Source organism: Syngnathus typhle, linkage group LG6, assembly GCF_033458585.1.
Source record: "Syngnathus typhle isolate RoL2023-S1 ecotype Sweden linkage group LG6, RoL_Styp_1.0, whole genome shotgun sequence".
In the NCBI taxonomy this organism is placed as follows: Eukaryota; Metazoa; Chordata; class Actinopteri; order Syngnathiformes; family Syngnathidae; genus Syngnathus; species Syngnathus typhle.
In genome coordinates this window covers 2633540-2652912 of record NC_083743.1, presented here as the reverse complement: position 1 = coordinate 2652912, position 19373 = coordinate 2633540, and the positions used below count along the sequence as shown (strand labels likewise).

The 19373-nt window shown below is 51.2% G+C and overlaps 3 protein-coding genes across 6 annotated transcripts; all 3 read left to right on the top strand.

Annotated features, from left to right (window-relative positions):
- Positions 1 to 626: 626 nt before the first annotated feature.
- Positions 627 to 10758, top strand: brca2 (BRCA2 DNA repair associated). Of its 2 annotated transcripts, none has more exons than XM_061280858.1 (26): positions 627 to 798; positions 927 to 1031; positions 1168 to 1392; positions 1589 to 1649; positions 1720 to 1772; positions 1913 to 1941; positions 2029 to 2152; positions 2230 to 2285; positions 2361 to 2451; positions 2518 to 6183; positions 6246 to 6344; positions 6471 to 6540; positions 6606 to 6910; positions 6978 to 7162; positions 7229 to 7407; positions 7477 to 7647; positions 7722 to 8037; positions 8115 to 8270; positions 8404 to 8551; positions 8620 to 8729; positions 8847 to 9033; positions 9112 to 9278; positions 9396 to 9534; positions 9604 to 9860; positions 9933 to 10055; positions 10132 to 10758. In XM_061280858.1, exons 2-26 carry the CDS (start codon positions 929 to 931, stop codon positions 10486 to 10488), a joined length of 7377 nt encoding a protein of 2458 aa, XP_061136842.1. In that variant the 5' UTR covers positions 627 to 798; positions 927 to 928; the 3' UTR covers positions 10489 to 10758. The 2 variants fall into 2 exon arrangements, with proteins under 2 accessions (XP_061136842.1, XP_061136841.1); XM_061280857.1 differs by having other exon boundaries at positions 10129 to 10758.
- Positions 10759 to 10848: 90 nt separating this feature from the next.
- n4bp2l2 (NEDD4 binding protein 2-like 2) lies at positions 10849 to 13231 on the top strand. Its single transcript, XM_061280859.1, has 6 exons — positions 10849 to 10964; positions 11448 to 12202; positions 12289 to 12413; positions 12498 to 12586; positions 12654 to 12730; positions 12863 to 13231. Exons 2-6 carry the CDS (start codon positions 11448 to 11450, stop codon positions 13020 to 13022), a joined length of 1206 nt encoding a protein of 401 aa, XP_061136843.1. The 5' UTR covers positions 10849 to 10964; the 3' UTR covers positions 13023 to 13231.
- Positions 13232 to 14607: 1376 nt separating this feature from the next.
- Positions 14608 to 18749, top strand: trmt9b (tRNA methyltransferase 9B). 3 transcript variants are annotated; one of them, XM_061280862.1, is made up of 5 exons: positions 14608 to 14909; positions 15650 to 15883; positions 16126 to 16311; positions 16394 to 16567; positions 16706 to 18749. In XM_061280862.1, exons 3-5 carry the CDS (start codon positions 16158 to 16160, stop codon positions 17521 to 17523), a joined length of 1146 nt encoding a protein of 381 aa, XP_061136846.1. In that variant the 5' UTR covers positions 14608 to 14909; positions 15650 to 15883; positions 16126 to 16157; the 3' UTR covers positions 17524 to 18749. The 3 variants fall into 3 exon arrangements, with proteins under 3 accessions (XP_061136846.1, XP_061136845.1, XP_061136844.1); XM_061280861.1 differs by lacking the exon at positions 15650 to 15883; XM_061280860.1 differs by having other exon boundaries at positions 14608 to 15883.
- Positions 18750 to 19373: the final 624 nt, after the last annotated feature.

The following is a 19373-nucleotide window of genomic DNA, read 5'->3' as shown; positions in this document are numbered from 1 at the left end:
TCGAGCCTGTCACACACACTTGCAAATCTTAGTCTGTTAATGAACACATTTATTTTCAATGAATAACTGTACATAGCGCCTTTGGAACTTTATTGAGTCTATTTTTATCAACTTGCAATGCGATTTGCATACTATAGGGAGTAGAGGAGATCCATATTTTTAAAGATGTAGTAGCACTGGTAGTTGGATTTTGTAAATAGTCTTTGCCTTTGCCATGAACTGAAAATGGTGTGTGCACTTATGTCACAATAAAAAAATATCAAATGTACTTTGGCGCATATTGTCCGTTTGATGGGACGACCCCCACAGAAATTAGTCTTTTCTTTGAGTTATTCATATTCTTATTCATAAAAATCTGTTTTATCAGCATTTTTGTTTAAGTAAAAGGTTTTTAATCTTGTTTTGAATGAATCTAATTTCCAAAATAAAATCGTTTTCATTTAAATTTATTTTTAGGGTTTAGCATTTAAATATTTTTCATTTTTCGTATTGCATTCAAACATACTATTATTGCTGTCATTAATGTATCATTTATCGTATAAAGTCTAATTTGTCACACGGTAATGACCCAGTTTTGGAACGACTGCAGTCTTATTTTGAAGGTGAGCCTCGTGAAGTTCCGGTATCCGGTGAGGCGCGCGAGGTTTGCTTGGTACCAAACGACCTCAAATCTTGAGAGCTTTAACATTAGCTACAAATTCGAATTTTCGACCCATTTCCAGCGTGTTTTTGGCTTATAACTTTGACACTTTATGTGAAATATTGCGTCGTACTGAAAAGCCACCTCACGCCGTTATGGTAAGTGGCGTAAAATTCAGATCGTTTTAGTGGGACGAAAAACTTTTCACAACAAACACTGGAAACAATTTCCTCGGGCTTGTAAACGACATTTAAAGTGTGTTTATGACTACAATGTCCCTCCACAGATATGCCAAACAGAACCAAATATTCGGGAGCATTTCAGTCTCGAGGAGTGAATTTCCTACCTTCACAGACCATGTACGACTGTTTGACAGAAGAACTCTGGAAAGGTAACGAGACTTTCTCAAAGAATCAAAGATGATTTTTCTGAGGCCCATATTTTTTCTCACCAAAACGTCAAAATCAAATCAAATGCTCTTTCTATTTTGACATCCTCTAGCAATTTTCGTCTTCTTTTCATGACAGAGTTGGGACAGGTGGACCCCGACTGGTTCCAGGTGTTGACCACACGAGCATCGAAAGAAGCCAACCTCTCTGATTCCGATGATCAAGAAGAACTTTGTCCCAACCAGGAGGCGAATTTCAAGACGCCTTTACGCAAAACTGTTTCTGCCTGCGTGCCTCAGTCTTCAACACCTCAAGTGTTCCGACGCGGCTGCGTTGCGTCCCCGGACGGTGCCGACCAGCAAGGTCAGCGACGTTTGTGTTTCTGATCTGAATGATGGTCTCATCACAGCTTTAAGGTGGGGTTTGGGTTTCACATGGTTCCAACAAGATAGTCAGGTTTGGCACCAGTGTAAACGTGTCGGGGTTTCAAATCAAGATGATGGCTTAAAATTATAGTCTGGAGTCAGGACTAGAGATTCAAGCCTTTTCCCTCCTTTAGAGAACGAACTGCTGCCATGGGGCGCCAGGAGTCTGTCTTTGTTTGGGCCTACCAAAGACACGTGAGTAAAGTGATGCTTCTGTGTAATTCCATGCAATCTGTTCACCCAACCTGATGGTGTCATCACACAGGGTCCCACGTTCAAATGATGGAATTGCACACTCGCGCATTCCTGACTGGTTGGGTAAATTTTGTTTTCATTTTTTGTATGTATGGATTTGTTAATCGAATCCATTATTTTACCTTATAAGATTTTAGTTGTATGTCATTACAATTCTTGTATTCCGTTTTTTTCATGGACTTTATTTGTTTTATTCTCATCAGATCTGATTCACACACCACAAGCATCTCTAGTAAGTTCATTGCTTCAGTCACAAACGTTACACTTTGACCATCCAATTCAATTTTAAATGAGGCCAATCTATTTTTGAAACGCGCAGGCCAGTTATGCACGGCACATCTCGGAAAGTCTGGGCGCAGACCTCCACCCTGACATCTCGTGGACCAGCTCTTTGAATACGCCGTCGCCTCTGCCTCTGCCTCTGCCTTCCACCCTCATTTTATGTAAGCAAGCGTTTTGTTCCCGTCTTATTTCCCACGGCACGCTCTGCGACCACTCTGTTGGTTTTGTCGACCCGTAGCTAACCCAGATGAAAGTCCCAGCACCATGGCGATTTGTATGGACAAGAGCGCCGTGGTGAGTTCTGCACACTTACGTTCTGGATATTTCAACAACTTACATGACCATATGGATGTCATTTGCGCTCCTTAGCTGGTTCGGAAGCTTTTCCCTTCTCTGTCCAACAATGTCAGGGCAGAAGTTGCGGCTGTACAAAACAGCGACCCGCTTGAGGTTCTACGAGGTATTCCAAATGCTCCGTGATCTTAAATCATCTTGTGCAGATGAATATTGAAACTCCAATCAACAGATGCTGATTTCCCCGAGGCTGGCCCTCATTCAACCCCCCCAAAATCCCCCCCGAGATTCCCGGAGCAGCCCCCTGAAGCCGGCGGGGACCCGCTGATCCAGGCGGCCGGTGTTCTTGACTGGACCGAAAACAACCAGTGCACGTTTCCCACTGACGGCGAAGGAAGGGAAAGGAGGCAAGAAGACGACGGTAACGCCTCAGATGTGGCAACGGAGCCCAAGTTCTCTGATCAAGCTCAGCCAGTAGAACCTGAGGACAATGCACTGACACAGTGGTCACCATTGAGTTTATCAGACATTGCGCTTCCCGTCGCCGCTGCTGCACAAGCGGCAGATCAATGCGCGACATCACCAGCGAGCGAAGGCAATCGTGCCCGTCCAATCGGGCCCTCGTTGAACTTTGCCGCATTTACCAAGAAGAAGACCAAATTTATTTACGTCATTGATAAGGAGAAGCACTCTGTGAAGGACACGTACTTGATTCCGGATAATACGCTGCCTGCCAATGATGGAAAGGAGGAGCTTCAACAACGGGAAGAAAAGCCGCCTTCCTCGCTTCACGTCAACCCGCAGGATTTGGACATGTCGCAGCTCGGACGAGCATTTGCGCAAGACTTCAGTCAGATGTCGTGTCCGAGCGCTCCGCGTAAATTGGGTCTGCCGCCTCCTCCTCGTGGATTCTCCCCGTTGACCCGTCTGACTGCATCCAAGTTTGCCCCACGCAAAACCAAAAGCTCCGGCGACGGCGAAGCGCCTTTGGATGAGTCGGTCGACGAGCCGGCGGCGGGCGACAGCGGCTTCCTGTCGGCCGGCGCCGACATCTCGCAGCTGACTGCGTCCTCCGCGGAGAAACGTGAAGCGAGTCACCCAAAGAAAAACCACAAACAAAATGAGCTTTGCTCGGAAGACCTTTTACTTGACACGTGGACCGACACCAAGGACGCATCAGCGCCGACGCCGGCGACTTTAAAAGAGTTAGCTGGTCATCTAGTTTCCGTTCAGTCTCTCAAAGAGACTGCAAATGTGTCACCTTTGGATAGAACTTCCGACAAACGTATGCAGATGTGGACAGCCAACGTGCAGAAAGCAGAAGGACTTTTTGAACAGCAGCAACCGATCAAAAGTGAATCAGATTCCACCGCGAGCATTTCCGAAAAGTGTACGCGGAAAGATGAAAATAGTAAAGTGACGGAGGAGTCACCACAAGGCTTCTCTCAGTCCTTCAAACAAGGTCAAATTGCTCCAGAAAGTCTCGCAAACGGTTACCACGGTGATGTCAAAAAGGAAATTCCTGCACACTCGTGTCCACCGAGAGATTCCCAAAACAAGTGCTTGGAAGAGGATCCTTCTGACACAAACGGCTTCTCTTCATCCACCAAACAAGTTCAGCATGCTCCAGAAAGTCCCGGAAACTCAAACGCACTCACGTGTCAAGGTGATCAAGCCTCGGAATGCCGCCGTGACACCAGAGAGCAAACTCCCGCAACTCTGGAGTCCCCAAACTACCAGCTGAGTGCCTCCCAGAAAGCTGATGTGAAGGCCTTGTGCAGCCTCCTGGAAGAAGAAGGCAGCCAGTTTGACTTCACGCAGTTCAGAAGCATCAAGTCGGGACCCAAAACGGACAAAGTCCTTGAACCGTCCTTGCTGAGCAGGATGGATTTCAATGACAGCTTTTGCGCAGAGGCCCAGGAGAAGTCGCCAACAAATCCTGAAGAACAAGCCGGCGTCGCTAAGCAACCCCTCCTCGCACATCAAACGGAAAGCAAAGAAACAATCCCCGAAACGCTCCAAGAAAGCGTTTACAAAAAATGCCTGACCAAAAGCAAACATTTATTTCCACCGAGCGTTGAAAACAGTAGCGAGGCGCTGCGTGGGCGCGGCTCCGGGAAAGCCCATCAATTTATCGACGCCTCCGAGAGCGTCGAGCCGCCTCGAGGCTTCTTTTCGTCCGTCCAAGGCGTGCCTCACAATGGCTTTCAGATGGCCAGTGGCAAAAGCGTTGTGTTTTCGCCCAGCGCCATGCAAAGGGCACAGTCTGTCTTCAAAGAAAACCAACAACACCCTGCGGATGGAGAGCCGCTCACCAATATGGCCGCCTCCCTCAATCTTGCCAGAGGGAAGAGCCAATCCGTGTCGGAAGAAGAGCAAAGAAGCTTGTCAGCCATCAACGCTGAGCTGAGCGGATTCCAAACAGCGGCAGGGAAACAAGTTGCCGTTTCCGCCGCTGCTCTGAACAAAGCCAAATCCTTGCTAGATGATTGTCATGAACTTGAGGAACATCCAGCCCGTGACTCAACAGTCATGAAAAGTGAGCCTGCGTCATTTTCAACCGATACTCTCGACCTCGGCTCCACTTCAAAGTCGCTGGATGCTCAAAACCTTGCAAGTTCACATTTTCCTACTGGTGGTTTCTCCACCGCCAGTGGTAAAAAAGTTGCGGTGTCTTCGGCGGCCCTGGCAAAAGCCAAACACGTTTTGAAAGAAGACAACCTGGGTGTGCAGTCGCAGCGCGGAAGCTCCTCCCTCTTCCGCCACCAGCAGCAGCCGGACGGCTTCCAAACAGCCAATGGCAAACCGCTTGCTCTTTCCTCTGCTGCACTCAAGAAGGCCAAATTGTTGCTTGATGCTTGCACCGAAGTCAAAGAACATCCCGCCTGCCAGCCGCCAGACAGAAAAAGTGACCTTGAAAAGTCGGCCTTATTTTCAGACCGCTCGCTCTTGGAGAATCTCACCTCCGCTTCAGAGGATCCAGACAAAGACATCACGGACGGTCGTGACGCAACGTCGCCTGTCGGAGCGAGCGAATCCAAGCTTGGCAACGAGACCGCCGCACCCTTGCTAGAGCATCGAGACGTAAGCGGATTCTCTACTGCCGGCGGGAAGAGCGTGTCTGTGTCCGACGAAGCCATGACGAGAGCCAAATCCATCTGGAGTGACGCTAGCTTGCAAAATGACAAACGGGACAGCCTGCAAAATGTCGCATCCCCGGCGGCGGCCGGCGGCAGAAGAGCAAAATTCATCACACCCGATGTGCCGACGTCTCCGTCCGCCGCTTGTGGCTTCAGCACAGCCAGCGGCAAAAATGTTCTTGTGTCTGATAACGCTGTGGCGAGAGCAAAAGCACTCCTGGATGACAAAGACTCCGGCTTCCCGTCGTCTGCAGCCGAAAAGAAAGCAAACCCTCCCCTGAACGAGGACCGGGACCCAAAAACAAGCGACAAAATGAGCAGCTGCGGGTTCAGCTCAGCCAGCGGGAGGCCCGTGGCCGTTTCCAGCCGGGCCCTCCTGAAAGCCAAAGCTCTCTTTGATGAAGTCGCTCCACTGGGTGCCCACGAGAAAAACTTCAGCGTCCCTTCACCGGCTCCGAGCGCACACTTAGGAGAAAAGAGGCCGGCGGCTCGTGAAGAGGGCGACCCCCACAGGTGGCAAATGTCGACACCGGAAGACGGCGCCATGGTCAACTTGGAGCCCTCGGACCTGACGGACTGCACGGAAACGCAGCAGTTGTTTCTGGCCCGGGAAGCGCTGGACTGCACCAAAGCTTTGCTGGAGGACGAGAATATCGCGGCGAGTTTGGAAGACGCCCGGCCGGAGAAGGGCGCCTGCTGTCACGCGCGGCGGGGGCGAGCGCCTGGCAAAAGATCCGCAGAAAACACCCAACGGCCCGGTAACGATCGCCGTCGTCGTGGCTGCGACGTTGTCGTGCAATGATGATCTCCGTCATTCCAGAGCAACCCGCTGCCAAACGAGCACTGCTGGACCAACTGGACAGATGTGTGGATAGTCGGCGAGGAGTCCGCCTCTGTCCTCTCACGAGCTGTCCCACAGGTAAACTGCTGAGTTCTCGCACTTTGTGGAAAGAACGAAAAGTGTCGCCGTTTGGGCTTGACTTCCTCTTCAATCTGGAATCTGCTGCGTTTGCGCTTTGACATTGTTTGTGTGTTGATTTGGAAGGTCTGACAAAGGACAGGCCGGCGTTGACGTCCAACGTGTTGCTGGGTCCAAACATCACCAGACCGCTCAGGTGAGCAGGGAACCCACGCGCTCCGTCCATCGCCGCATCATGACCTGGTCTTCTCTTCCCTCCAGGGACGGTTACATGGAGGCTGCCGCGTCACCGAGGAGCGAGCGGCGGCCCTCCGCGACTTTACTTCCTCCGTGGTTCAAGAAGAGCGAGGCGCAACCGCGGAGGAGCGAGGACGCAATCTCGCCTCCCGCCTTTGTTCCTCCGTTTAGAAGAGGAGTTGAACGGAGCGCCGCAAAACCGTTTGGTAGCGGCCCACAAACAACAACACAAAGCAGCACGGCGCCCCCTCACGCAATGGCCTCGGACCAAAGTATGAGCCGTGACGTCTCGGCTCAAAGCCCACCGGCTGACGCGTGTCGGAGTCAAGGTCAGCATCTTTGAGTTACTTGACCCAAGCAAGCGAGACGTTTGATCGTTTTTGGCCGTGCCCGCAGGGACGCCACCGGATGACGTTGACTTGGCGCGAGACATGCAAGACATGAGGATCCGCAAGAAGAAGCACCAGACGATAAGGCCTTTGCCCGGCGCCTTGTTTCGAGCCAAAAGCTCGGGCGCCGCCAGGATACGTTTGAAGGACGCGGTGGCTCGGAGGCCCCCGGCCAAGTACACCCGCAAACAGGTGGGGCGGGTCACATGATCAAAATTTTACAATCAGGCCGCTGACAGCTTTGTGTTGTCTTGGCAGCTGTACGAATGCGGAGTGCACGGGTACGTGGGAGACGTCACCAGCCGATCCGCCGAGGCTTTTCGCTTCCATCTCGAGCTCTTCTACAAAAAGGAAGCCTTGGCCGGCATCCAACTCGCCGACGGCGGACGGCTGATTCCCGGCGGGGACGGGACGGCCGGCAGAGAGCACTTCTACAGGTCAGCATCCTCGGCAAGCCCGTTCACAGATGGTCGCCCGTTTGCCAACTTGTTGACGTCTGGCTTCAGGGCCTTGTGCGACACACCCGGCGTGGATCCCAAATTGCTGAGTGACGAGTGGGTGCACAATCACTACAGGTGGATTGTGTGGAAGCTGGCCTGCATGGAGAGGTCCTTCCCAGAAAGCATGGGAGGCCGATGCCTCACCCCCGAGAGGGTCCTACTGCAGCTCAAGTACAGGTGACAACGGGCGGGGCTTTTCTTTCAATGCCCACCCCTCGACGGGAGTCATCGTCAAATCCGCATCGTGGCAGGTATGACGTGGAGGTGGACCACAGCCGCAGGCCCGCGCTGAGGAAGATCACGGAAAAGGACGACACGGCGGCCAAGACTCTGGTCCTGTGCGTGTGCGGGGTGGACTCGGTAGGCCCGGCGGAAAACGCCTGCGCGGTGGTGTGGCTGACCGATGGCTGGTACGCGCTGAGAACCCAGCTGGATGAGCCCTTGAGCCAGCTGCTCCGCAAGGGCCGACTGGCCGAAGGCGGGAAGATCATCACCCACGGCGCTCAGCTGGTGGGCTCGCAGGAGGCTTGTGCGCCGCTGGAGGCGCCGCACTCGCTTATGTTGAAGGTAAGCTAGGCGGTTGTGACGTTTGGGCATCTCGTCTCTGGACAAAAACAAGATCTCGTTTATTTATTTTTTTGAAGATATTTGCCAATAGCACCAGACCGGCGCGATGGGACACCAAGCTTGGATTTCACCGAGATCCTCGGCCGTTCCTGCTTCCGCTGTCGTCGCTGCACAGTAACGGAGGGCCTGTTGGCTGCGTGGACATTGTGGTTCTGAGAAGTTACCCCCTTCAGGTGGGCCAGCTTTATTCATACAAGGCACCAAGAGGTCACAAAAAATCTCCACGCAAAGGAGATTTTATCCTGGCTGTCCGAGTTATACCTTGCTTGCATCGATAATCGATAAATGAAACGTGTTCAAATTCAGTGGATGGAGAGGAAGTCGGACGGAGGCGTGGCGTTCCGCTCGGCCCGCGCCGAAGAGAAGGAGCAAGCTCATTACAACAGCCGTAAACAGAAGGCCATGGAGGCGCTTTATGCCAAGATGGAGGCCGAGCTGGAACAGGAAGACAAGGGTGCGTTCTGTTCCTTCTTTTGCGCAACAAAACTTCTGGGGAGACAATTAAACCGTGGTCCTTTGCAGAGAGCAAATTACAAGCTCCGAGACGGAGCGTGAGCCATCGAGACGTCGAAGGTTTGCAAGACGGGCGGGAGCTCTACGATGCTGTGGGAGATGACCTCGCTGAACTGGAGGTAACAATGAAAACATTGGAGGTGTAACTTAGCTGAGATGCTAGCGAGGTGAAACCGCTGTGTCGGCGGAGAGGCTTGATTGATTGATTGATTGTGGTCACGGCTTGTTTGTTGCAGGCCCATCTGAGCGAGCGGCAGCTGGAGACGCTGCAAGCTTACAGACGTTCGCTCGTGGACAAGAAACGGGCGCAGTTGCTGGATCGCTACCAAAACACAGACGACGGCCTGGCGAGCTGCCCTCAGAGAGACGTCACCCCCGTCTGGAGACTCTGCGTGGCCGACTCTTTGAATCCCACCGGCGCCAGTGAGCCGCCATCTTTCACTCGACCGAGATCCTCTATTTTATATACACTCTCGTCTCTGTTTTTTTTTTTTTTTTAAGTTTACCAGTTGAACCTTTGGCGGCCGTCCTCGGACACGCTGGCCTTGCTAAAGGAAGGTCGTCGATACAAAGTCTACAACTTGACCGCGTCAAACAGGAAGAAGCATGACGGTCTTGCCACGCTTCAGCTCAGCGCCAACAAAAAGACACAATTTCAAGACCTTCAGGTGACCAAGCTGGTCAGTTAGCTAGTTAGCCAAGTGAAATGGGCAGCGAGTAGGTCCAACAAGTCCTCGCCTACACCTAAAAAAACAACTGATTTGTATTTTGTGGTTTTCATTCAGACTTCTCCGGAATGCTTATCAGCGTGCTTTCAACCGAGAGTGTCGACCGAATTTGCGGCTCTTCAAAACCCGGACTTCCGTCCTCCGTGCGGCGAGGTCGATCTGACAGGATGTGTCGTCAGCGTGTTGGACGGAAAAGGTCTGTGCTCTTTTCTTTATGAACATGAAGTCAGCAGACTTGGATGTAAGAACTCGTGTTTTCCCTCAGGCCTTTCTCCAGCCTTCTACTTGGTGGACCGCAACATGAACTTTGTGAAGGTGCGCTGTTTCAGCAGCCTGCTTCAGGCCGACCTGCTGGATGTCGTGAGGCCCGGCGTGCTGGTCGCTCTGAGCAACCTGCAGCTGAGGGGCCAATCCACGCGGCCCACCCCCGTCGTGTACGCGGGAGACCTCACCGTCTTCACCACCAACCCCAAAGAAGAGCATCTACAAAAAGTCCTGGCACAGCTCAGGAACCTTCTGCGGGTACGTCTCAAGTAACAGCAACTGTACCTATGCTCTGGCAGTTGTGTAAATTGTTGCGTGTGTGTATTTTAGGAACAAGCTAACTTCTTAGCGTGCGCTGAGGACAAACTTTCCCAAGTGCTCAAGTCTGACGGATGGAGCTCCGTCTGTTCTCCCTCTCTCAAAACTCCACCGACGCAACACTTGAGGACAAACGTAAGCTTTCTACCTGTATTCAATGACGTGATTTGTTTTGAAATTGTGTTTCCCTGTGCAAACCGCGTCTCAGCAGCCAATCAAAAGCCTGGGCTGCTTCACTCCACTGAGCAGGAATTTTCAGCCGCCAGCCAATGCTTCTTCATCAGACCCAAGAAGCTGGAGGACGAGGCGGGCCGCGGACTCCCTCTCTCGCGTGCCATCCCCGCCGTTGTTTCTCCATCCGCGCTTGGCTGCTTCACCCTCCGTCAACAAAACTTTCACCCCTCCTCGGAGAGCCAACGCACCCCTCACTTCTAAAAGCGTCGCCCCCCCAAACCCGGCGCCTCTATCTGCAAGCCCACCCGAAGTAAAGGAGGAGGAAGCTTGGGTCAACGACCACGAGCTCGCGATGATTGACACGCAGGCGTTACATGTCAGCGATGCGCTGTAACTGCAAACTTCTGAAAGTGAGTCACAACCTAAAAGTGAAGCTAGTATTGTTCTTATTTAATATGTAAATAGAGGTTGCTTAACAGGAAAAGTGATCAGGCACATATGTGCAATGTTTCCTGCCAGTCGTTAGGTGGCGCTGTGTGCCCGTTCAGCTGCATTCCATGAAGGTGGGAATTCGTATTGTCCTTGCGTTCCAGGCGAATGTTAACAACAAAGCTATCTGTATTCGAGAAATGTTTTTGAAAATAAATGAAGGTTACAAAACGAGGCTGGGCTATGCCGAACTTCCATGTTCGAGTAGCTTTCTCGCAGTACTTTTTCTGACAACCTCCGTCTTTCCAACTTCCAGAAACGCAGCATTAATGACGTTGGTGACGTCACGTCCGTAGACGCTGAGTTAGCTTTAGCAATGTGGCACCAGTCTGTCAGCTCCCTTGTGCTTTTGTTTCTTTTACCATAATCACATAATTTAAGGTAAGCACGTTTTACGGATGAACGCTACTTTACACAACATTACTTTGTGTTAACATTAAACTAAGTCGCCCTTTGGCCAGTTTGCGTGTACGGTTACTCCCACTATTACAAGGGACACATGGGAATTGGACTTTGAAATGGCTGGTATACAAAGTTTGCTTTTGGGAGCTCTGCCTCCCTATCGATTGTAAAATTAAATAAATCAAAACAAGTCGTTCTGCACTTTTGAAACAAGCGCGTGTAGGACCCAAATGCCACTGGTCTCACCACCCAACAAAAAAAAAAATAATAATAATACGTGCTCAACAGACAGCAAGGGATCATCTCCCACTTACGATAAATTGTTTATAAATTGCCAAGAAGATTTTGATGAATAAGGCGAAATCCATTTTTTTTAATCTGCCATGATCTGGGATATTCAACAATGTTTGATTATTGCAGCCCTACTTTAAATTATAAGAGTATTTTGGAAATCTTGTGTAGATGTCTCATGCGGCTTCTTCCTGCATCCAAAACTCTGCCGATGCTCCAGTGGAAGCGGAACAAAGTGCCCCCGAGAGCGAGGCTGTCCGCAAAGAGGCTCCAGACGTCCAGTGCGTTTTAAAGAAGGTGGGTTTCACGAGCGCCACCTTCATTGGTCCCGCCTTCCCCCCGAAGAAGCACATTGATAAATCGCTGAGTGACTTTTACAAAGAAATCCAAGCCATTGACGATGAAGTTGAGAAAGAACGGGATGCTTTTAACCAAGTGGAAACATCAACGCGCAAACTCCCAGAGAAACGTCTCACGGAGGAAGACCGACGCAAACCTTCAGGAAAACCTCCCAAGATGTGGCACTCGGGCAGAGATCCAGAAAAAGAAAAACGGTGGCCTCCTCGCTGGCACAGATACGAGCCGTATTACACTCACAACATGAGATCGCCTTCTTGGAATCACCCGGATTACGATCCGCCTCCAATGTTCCGCCCACCTCCAGATCACAGCTCATTCCACAGATTCCACCACCCTTTACCTCCACCACCTAGCGGCGACATGCAATACGGCTATCCCCCTCGATTCCCGCCTTTCCCCAGGTTCTCGCCACCCCCTCATTACGGTCATCATGACGCCGGATGGTCCTACGATGCACCACCGCAACGTCACTCGGAGTACTATGACGCACACCTTGACCAAACTCCGTCTTTGGTGCTCATTCTCATGAGAGGCCTGCCGGGCTCGGGCAAAACCACAATGGCGAGGTACCTATGAATCGAACGGATAAAGGCCCGCTTATCGTTTTTTTGCAGTCTCGGGACTTTTTATTTGATCTCAACATCACTGACAGGGAGTTGCTGGCGACGGGTCCCAGCGGGCTCATTCTGAGCACAGACGACTACTTTATCCACGACAGCGGCTACCGCTACGATCCCAACCTTCTCGGAGAGGCGCACAAGTGGAACCATCAAAGAGGTGAGACCGAAACAGCAACAACGAGGAGCAAAACATTTGAGTCGTGCAACCTTCAAGTCACGTTGGCGTCGCCCTGCGTTTCAGCCGGCGACGCCATGCGCGATGGCCGCTCTCCCGTCATCATCGACAACACCAACCTGCAGGCTTGGGAGATGAAGCCCTACGTGCAGATGGTAGCTCCTCTGCTTACAACATGAACATGCAGTTTCCTAATATGACCCCCCCCCCCCGCCCCCCCAGGCTTTGCAGCAAGGATACCAGGTGGATTTTTGCGAACCAAACACCAGCTGGAAGTATGATCCCCACGAGCTGGAGAAGTAATTTTGATTTGTTTTCTTTTATGACCTGAGCAAGGAACGCTGCCTATTGTTTTTGTCGATCCCTTTATGGCTTTTTATAGCTGCTCGCACATCTCGTTTTTCTTGTCCTAATCTTGTTTCCCCTCACAGGAGGAACAAGCACAGCGTGTCTCAGGAGAAAATCGCTCAGATGCTGGATCGCTTCTGGTGGCCCGTCTCCATCGATGCCGTGTTGAGTTCTCAGGAGCCGCAACACGTCCAGCAGCGGCAGCAAACGGAGCAGAGCAAAGATGGAGCTCACTTCGAATAGTGCAAGCGGGATTTCGCCACCAACAACGATCGAAAGACTTTTGTACAGTTTTTGTAAATTGAAGAAGCTTTATCGTCCTGATTTAGAAACGTTAATGAAGTCTTGTATTTTTTTTTGTTATATTGTCCTGTTTTAGATTTATATTGTGTATATATGTACTTTTTCAGAGCTGCAAAGCTTTTTTCTCAATGAAAGAAAAAGAAACAAAAGTCCGTTTGTTGTCTTCCCTATCCCTGGCCAAAAAATCTTGCCCTTTGGTTAATTGAATTTTTGTTATTGTTTTAAAATATGCACACTTTCAATTGTAAGAGAACTCAACACATCTTTTTTTTCCCCCCCACGGACATTTTGAATGTGTGAGGTGTCCGAGAGATGTTCAGATCAGCAGTTGTCAGGAAAGTACCCTGGCACTGACGTTTACAAACATAACAAACGATTGTTTTTTGTCCGGAGGAGCTCAACCAATCAGAGGCTGTCCATTGTGTCCTTGACAAATAATGCAGGACGGCTGAAGAGATGTGATGAATGGCAACGTGACACACCAGAGAGGTTCGCCTCAGTAAGTCGATTTCTCATCTCACATGCGTGCTGCGGTTGCTGCGGCTGATGATTATGATGCGCCTGGGCCTTTGTGCTCTCTCAATGGTGCTGATGAAGGGCTTACAAATGAACAGAAATAGTTGCATAATGTTTTATTGACATGCGCCGGTGCTTCAAAACATCACATGGTCTTTGGAAGAGGAAATCTACGCAGGGAGGCACGGGAAGAACATGCAAACTCTGCACAGGAAGGTCGGAATCAAACCTTGATGGGCCAATCAACTCATTTATGTTATCCATATGATAAAATGAAAACATTATTTAAGGGTACACACATGCACCGCTGTCCTTTTTCCTAGCAGGATCTTGCCTTCTAATCACAAAATGATAAATTGCAGACATTGCTGCCTGTTGGTCAGCAGAATTTATCGTGCTCAAACTCAATTTCCCCATCTACCAACAGGGGGGAAAATGGCGTATGAGTGCCACGCCCACTCGTCTAAAACACAGTCCAGTTATTTATTGTAACGCTTACAAAACAGAAAACACCATTCTCTGCACGGTAGCTATCGTCAACAAAACGATCACGTGATTTGCCCAACACGCAGCCATCTGGGAAAGTCTTGTTTCATGGCGCGCGTGCTCGTTTAGGCGCGTACACGTGACGGACAGCTCCTCTGTTGGTCACGTGATGCGGAGAACCAATCACATGCGAACGTTGCCACTGCACCGCGTGCTTTACGAGAGCATGCTCATCCAAGGCGAGTCAAGCTGTCGTCATTACTGTCAACAACACAAATAGCAACCTTTCCAAATAAAAGCATTATTTTGCTATTTGTTGAGCAATGGAAAATAATATTATTTCTGTATGACACAGCACCATCCGACATACTCGCTTCTAGACATTTAATTCAAACTAGCCTTATCCTAGACGTTTGCGGTGAGTTAATTCGGGAACCATTTCCACCGCTGAGCGGCGCTGAGTTACTCTTTTATTTTGTTGTCTACGCCAAGCCGGAAGTAGCGGTTGGCATTCCAAGGGTCGTCTTTGCAAGTGTTCGCGGTGGCGGCGGTGATGATGATGGCTCTCCGACCGTGCAGCCGCTCGTTGACGGCGGCCGCTCACGCACGGCTTACGGGTGCAACGCCGACTCGTTTCTCCGCGCGTGCGACGTAACGTAACGTGGATCGGCGTCCGAAAGGAGTAATGTCTCCGGCGTGGACAGGTGCGTGGCCGCCCGGTGCCAATTAGGAGCGAGAAGTTTACTTGCGGCGGGCGGGCGAGCCGGCCGGTCGTGCCAGGAGCTTGAGGCGGCCACCGCGGCAACGCTTCTCGATCCGTTCATGGTGAGGCATTTCCGTCAAGCATGCTGACTATATAAGACGATTTCATTCAAATCAAATCTCTACAAAGATGTGATCAATCACTTTTTTTTTTGCAACTTGATCCGTTCCTTAGTTGCGGCAATAAGAATGACAGCGGCTCCTCAGGTTAAACAGTTGAACTGAGTCATGACGACGTGCGGCTTCAATTTGACGCCAGTAAACCTGTTTGTCTGCTGTTCGAGGGATGAGCTGGCAACTTCGACTGTAGCGCAGGTCTGCTCAGTCATGATCAGTCCAAATGAGCACTGATGCTGTCTGGAGGGAGCCCAATGTGACCTCTGGCTACTTGCACCAAGGGTAGCTTCCACTCTCCTCCGCTCCGCTGCATAGCTCGGATGCTATGTCTCATTGACATTGTCAGTCAGAGACCGATTACATAATGAACACCTCACTTTGGTGAGGCAGGCAGGAGGGGTGCTAAAGGAGGACAGTGTTACATAATCCGTGTTTTCCTTCCACTTGAATGGGATGCTGATGCAAGCAGCTCTGCAAATAGGCCCCCTCGGAGGCCTTTATGGTGCCCATCAGCATCACGAGTGTTTCATGTTCCAAGGTTTCGTCGCTATCACCTTCCGCGACCTCATCAGAGGGCCACTCGCGAGGAATCACAGCGTGATCATTGGGTGGAGGGCTTCTGTTTGCTCGCAGCTGCCAGCCAGCCAGCTCTCAATGGATTCTTTCATTGTGTTTGGAATCAATAGGCGTCTGAACTGAAAACAATAGCCAGCCTCGGTGATCATGTGAAAGATCTCTCGTTGAAGAGCATGGGGACACCGAATAGAAGCACAGATCCAAAATCTCATGTCCAGGACAGGCCAAAGCAATCTCAGAAGGCGTTAACCGGATGGAGCAGTAGGAAAGGTGACGCCCGACTCCCGCAGATGAGTTGAGGGATTTGTCAACTAAACCTGCAACTACAGTGAGAGTCGTGCGAGGTGAGCGTGCTGCCGGCCGGGAACGTGAGCTGACGCTGTCGCTTGCAGCCGAGTAGTGTCCTTGCTGTAATTGCTCGCCGGATTTGATGCTGTGACCTTTTTATGCGGCGCTAGCTCCATTGTTAACTGCCGTGAATACGCGCTTTAGTAGACTGACATTTCTGAAACACGGAGAAATGTCGAGAAAAAAGTCGCACACACGTGCATTATGTCTGAACCTGTAGTTGGCGTTTGCTCGGTAGGCGCGACGGTAGGCGCTAGACCGTCATCGAGGATGGACGAGGCGGCCAGCCGGCTGGAGCGGGAGCACGTGCACGGCGTCTACGACACCATCGCGCCCTTCTTCAACGACAGCCGCTACAAAGCCTGGCCCAAGGTGCGCCAGTTCCTGCTGGACCAGCCGCCCGGGAGCATCGTCGCTGACGTCGGTGGGTCCAATTAGCAGGACTCCTCAGAAAAAAAAACCCGGCTCGTTCTGAAATGACTTTTTTTTTATGCACCTCTTTGCAGGCTGCGGCAACGGCAAATACCTCGACATTAACGAGGGAGTGTTCAAGCTGGGCTGCGATGTTTGTCGCCCCCTGGTGGACATTGCCGGTAGCCGAGGCCACGAGGTGCAGATGTGCGATGGGCTCCACCTGCCTTACCGGGACGGCTGCTTCGACGCCGTGCTGTCCATTGCAGGTCAGGTGACGCCTGCACTCTGAAGCGGAAGGACAATTCACACCGTTTCAAAAATAGATCTGAAATCTAAAAACAAAAAGAACCACAAATTGGCCCGTTTGCGTCCTCATTGTGGCTTTGTTTTTCTTTGCACTGCAGTCATCCACCACTTGTCCACCAAAGAGCGTCGTATCCGAGCAATAAGGGAGATGGCGCGCACGCTGCGTGTGGGCGGCCACGTCATGATCTACGTGTGGGCCATGGAGCAGAAGCGCCGCAAGTTTGACAAGCAGGACATCTTCGTCCCGTGGAACCCCGGCCTTCTTTCCCCCGACGCCGGACCGCCGCCCGGCCGGCCGGCGGCCCAGAGCGTCAGCGACGCCATCGGCGACAACACCGGCGACAAGCACAGGAAGGTCCGAAGCACATCGTCCGTGGCCGACGCGGCGCCGCCACCCGCGCCCGGCTCACTCAAACTCTGGTTCTTCTCCCGCTCCCTGGACTCGGTCTTGGACTTTGGGAGCTTGTCCATGTCCCGCTCGTCGTCCCGGGAGCTCAGCGCTTCGTCGCCCACCGGCGGCGCGGTGGGCCGGCAAGGACGAGGCCGGGCTCTCATCCAGCACTTGTCCAGCTTCTTCTCGCCACCGGCCACGGTCGGGTCCGAGGAGGACGTCTTTGGCTCGGGCAGCAATCTGCACGAGGAGCCCAAAGAGCAGCGCGGCGCCGGCGCGGCCCTGGCGCCGGAATGCGGCGCACTGGCTCTGCCCGACTTGGTGCCCTTCCAGAGGGAGCGCCCCGGGCCGGAGAGTCAGGCGGCGAGCGACGGCTCCTGCTTGAGGTACTACCACGTGTTCAGGGAGGGCGAGCTTGCCGAGCTCATTGGCAATCACGTGGCCCAACTCCGCGTCCGCCGCGCTTTTTTCGACCACGCCAACTGGTGCGTGGTGGCCGAGAAGGTGGAGCCTGACCGGATCTGATTTCTTTGACTTTGGTTTTTAATTTATTCTGTCGTTTTTATCGTCCGCCTACGAGTTTTAGCACTGAATCTGGGTTTTTACTTTAACTCAAAGATTCCAGGAGCTCCGTTTGGACTTTTACTCGATGTTTCAAGGAGTTGACAGTCTTACGAATGCAAAGGTTATTCCAAGGTTGCAACACACGACTGATTTGTTTTAGCCCCCCCAAAAATGATTTTTCGGGTGTCGGATGGACCCGCTTTTTATATTATCCAACAAACATCTATTAACAAGGCAGTCTTGCAGAAAATGGTCAATCCCCCTGGTGGACAATATGGGGGTGTCCTTTTTTTTTTTTTTTTTTTAATCAATTGAAAAATACGTTTTTAGCGTGGAGAATCGAAACTCCTTCGAGCATTTTGTAATGGGAGTGGCACAAGTCAGAGTATTAGGCACACTTGGTGAGCCGAAGCAATAACAACATATGACGTCAACTCCGCAATATGAGACAAAACACAAATATTGACGGAAGAAATTGCCCCCACCCCAAAATCAGTAAAGGGGGGGAAAAAAATCAGTCTACGGGTTCTCGCACGGAAATTCTTATTTGACCTGATGATTCCACAAGTTTGATGTCTTACAAACGAAAACGTTACTCTGCAGCTGCAACGCACAACTGCTTTGGAGGAAAAGTAGCGCCATCTGGTGGATACATTTTAAAACACAAACGTTACACTTGAAAGATAGTTGGCTTAAGAAATGCGTGTGTCAATTTACACGTTAAAATGCACACCATTTTCCAATGTTTGACTGCCTGTGAGTTTTAACAGCTCACTTTTGAGAGGGGCTCTCTCTCTCTTTGTCTCTCCAGCCTTGAAGCCGAAAGTTCCTCCGTGGCTGCAACGCACGCACGACTGTTCCTTTTTATTCAAGTCTTCAAGACGTGGAAATTTTAGTGTTCGTCTCATTGATGTTTGTTAGCGCAATTTTACCGCTTTTTTTGCTGTTTCGTTTTGTAATTGATTTTTATTGTTTTTTCTTCTTTTGCTATGCTTGGGTAGGGCGTTGCTTCTACGTCGGCGCTCCGGCCGTTTCATACTGTGAATCGACGTGGCACTTGTATATCGCCCATTGTGATTGATATGGAAACTTGAAACATTGTGCCAAGGAGGTGTGTTGTGTCTTTGTGCTGTCAATGACGTACGTCGTCTCTTTCTTGATTAAAAGCTCTTGTGTTGATGGTCAAAGGCTTGATTTGATCGGCACTCATTTGATGATCATGCAAAAGTTTGCAGATCACCATCAAGATGGAAATTAACTGGCGTGCCGACAAAGCTCAAATGGCAGCAACATGCACTTGCTGCTAGGTTTTCCGTTGACTGGTGACGATTTGAAGCGTCTGACATCCAGACATCTGCTCGGATCTCTATGTAAGCTCTGAAGCAAACAATGGGCCTGTCATCACTTGACCATCTGCTGCTGCGTTAATTCCAGGAGGGCTGCTCACCATGCAGCCGCAGATGTCTCGTCAATTACAAGGCAGCGCCAGAGCAGAGCAAACGTGCGCTAGCTGGGGGGCGGCGCCCCCGCCCCCGTAGCTTCGGAGCGGAAGGAATTTGCGGCACGATTGCGAGTTGCCGCACGCCGCCGCCTTGTTGTTATTGCGCTCAATTCATTTGGAGCGAGGTGTGTGCGCGTGTCGCATTCCTGGCGTGCGCGTGCGTGCGTGCGCGCGCGCGCCCCTTCATAGTGGCTCGTATGCCGATTATGACATGAGTGAATGTGCACGTCGCTGGAGCGCATCTGCTTGTCCAACTTGTCATGCTCTGACCAGCCAATCAGAAGACAGGAAAAAGCGGACTGAATTTGAA

Coding starts and splice junctions, on each gene's coding strand:
- n4bp2l2 (XM_061280859.1), top strand. CDS start 11,448: ATGTCTCATGCGGCTTCTTCCTGCATCCAAAACTCTGCCGATGCTCCA. Junction 12,414..12,497: donor CAAGTGGAACCATCAAAGAG/GTGAGACCGAAA, acceptor CCTGCGTTTCAG/CCGGCGACGCCATGCGCGAT. Junction 12,731..12,862: donor GATCCCCACGAGCTGGAGAA/GTAATTTTGATT, acceptor TTCCCCTCACAG/GAGGAACAAGCACAGCGTGT.
- trmt9b (XM_061280861.1), top strand. CDS start 16,158: ATGGACGAGGCGGCCAGCCGGCTGGAGCGGGAGCACGTGCACGGCGTC. Junction 16,312..16,393: donor GAGCATCGTCGCTGACGTCG/GTGGGTCCAATT, acceptor ACCTCTTTGCAG/GCTGCGGCAACGGCAAATAC. Junction 16,568..16,705: donor CGCCGTGCTGTCCATTGCAG/GTCAGGTGACGC, acceptor TTTGCACTGCAG/TCATCCACCACTTGTCCACC.
- brca2 (XM_061280857.1), top strand. CDS start 929: ATGCCAAACAGAACCAAATATTCGGGAGCATTTCAGTCTCGAGGAGTG. Junction 2,452..2,517: donor CCCGCTTGAGGTTCTACGAG/GTATTCCAAATG, acceptor TCCAATCAACAG/ATGCTGATTTCCCCGAGGCT. Junction 7,163..7,228: donor CCAAGTACACCCGCAAACAG/GTGGGGCGGGTC, acceptor TTGTCTTGGCAG/CTGTACGAATGCGGAGTGCA.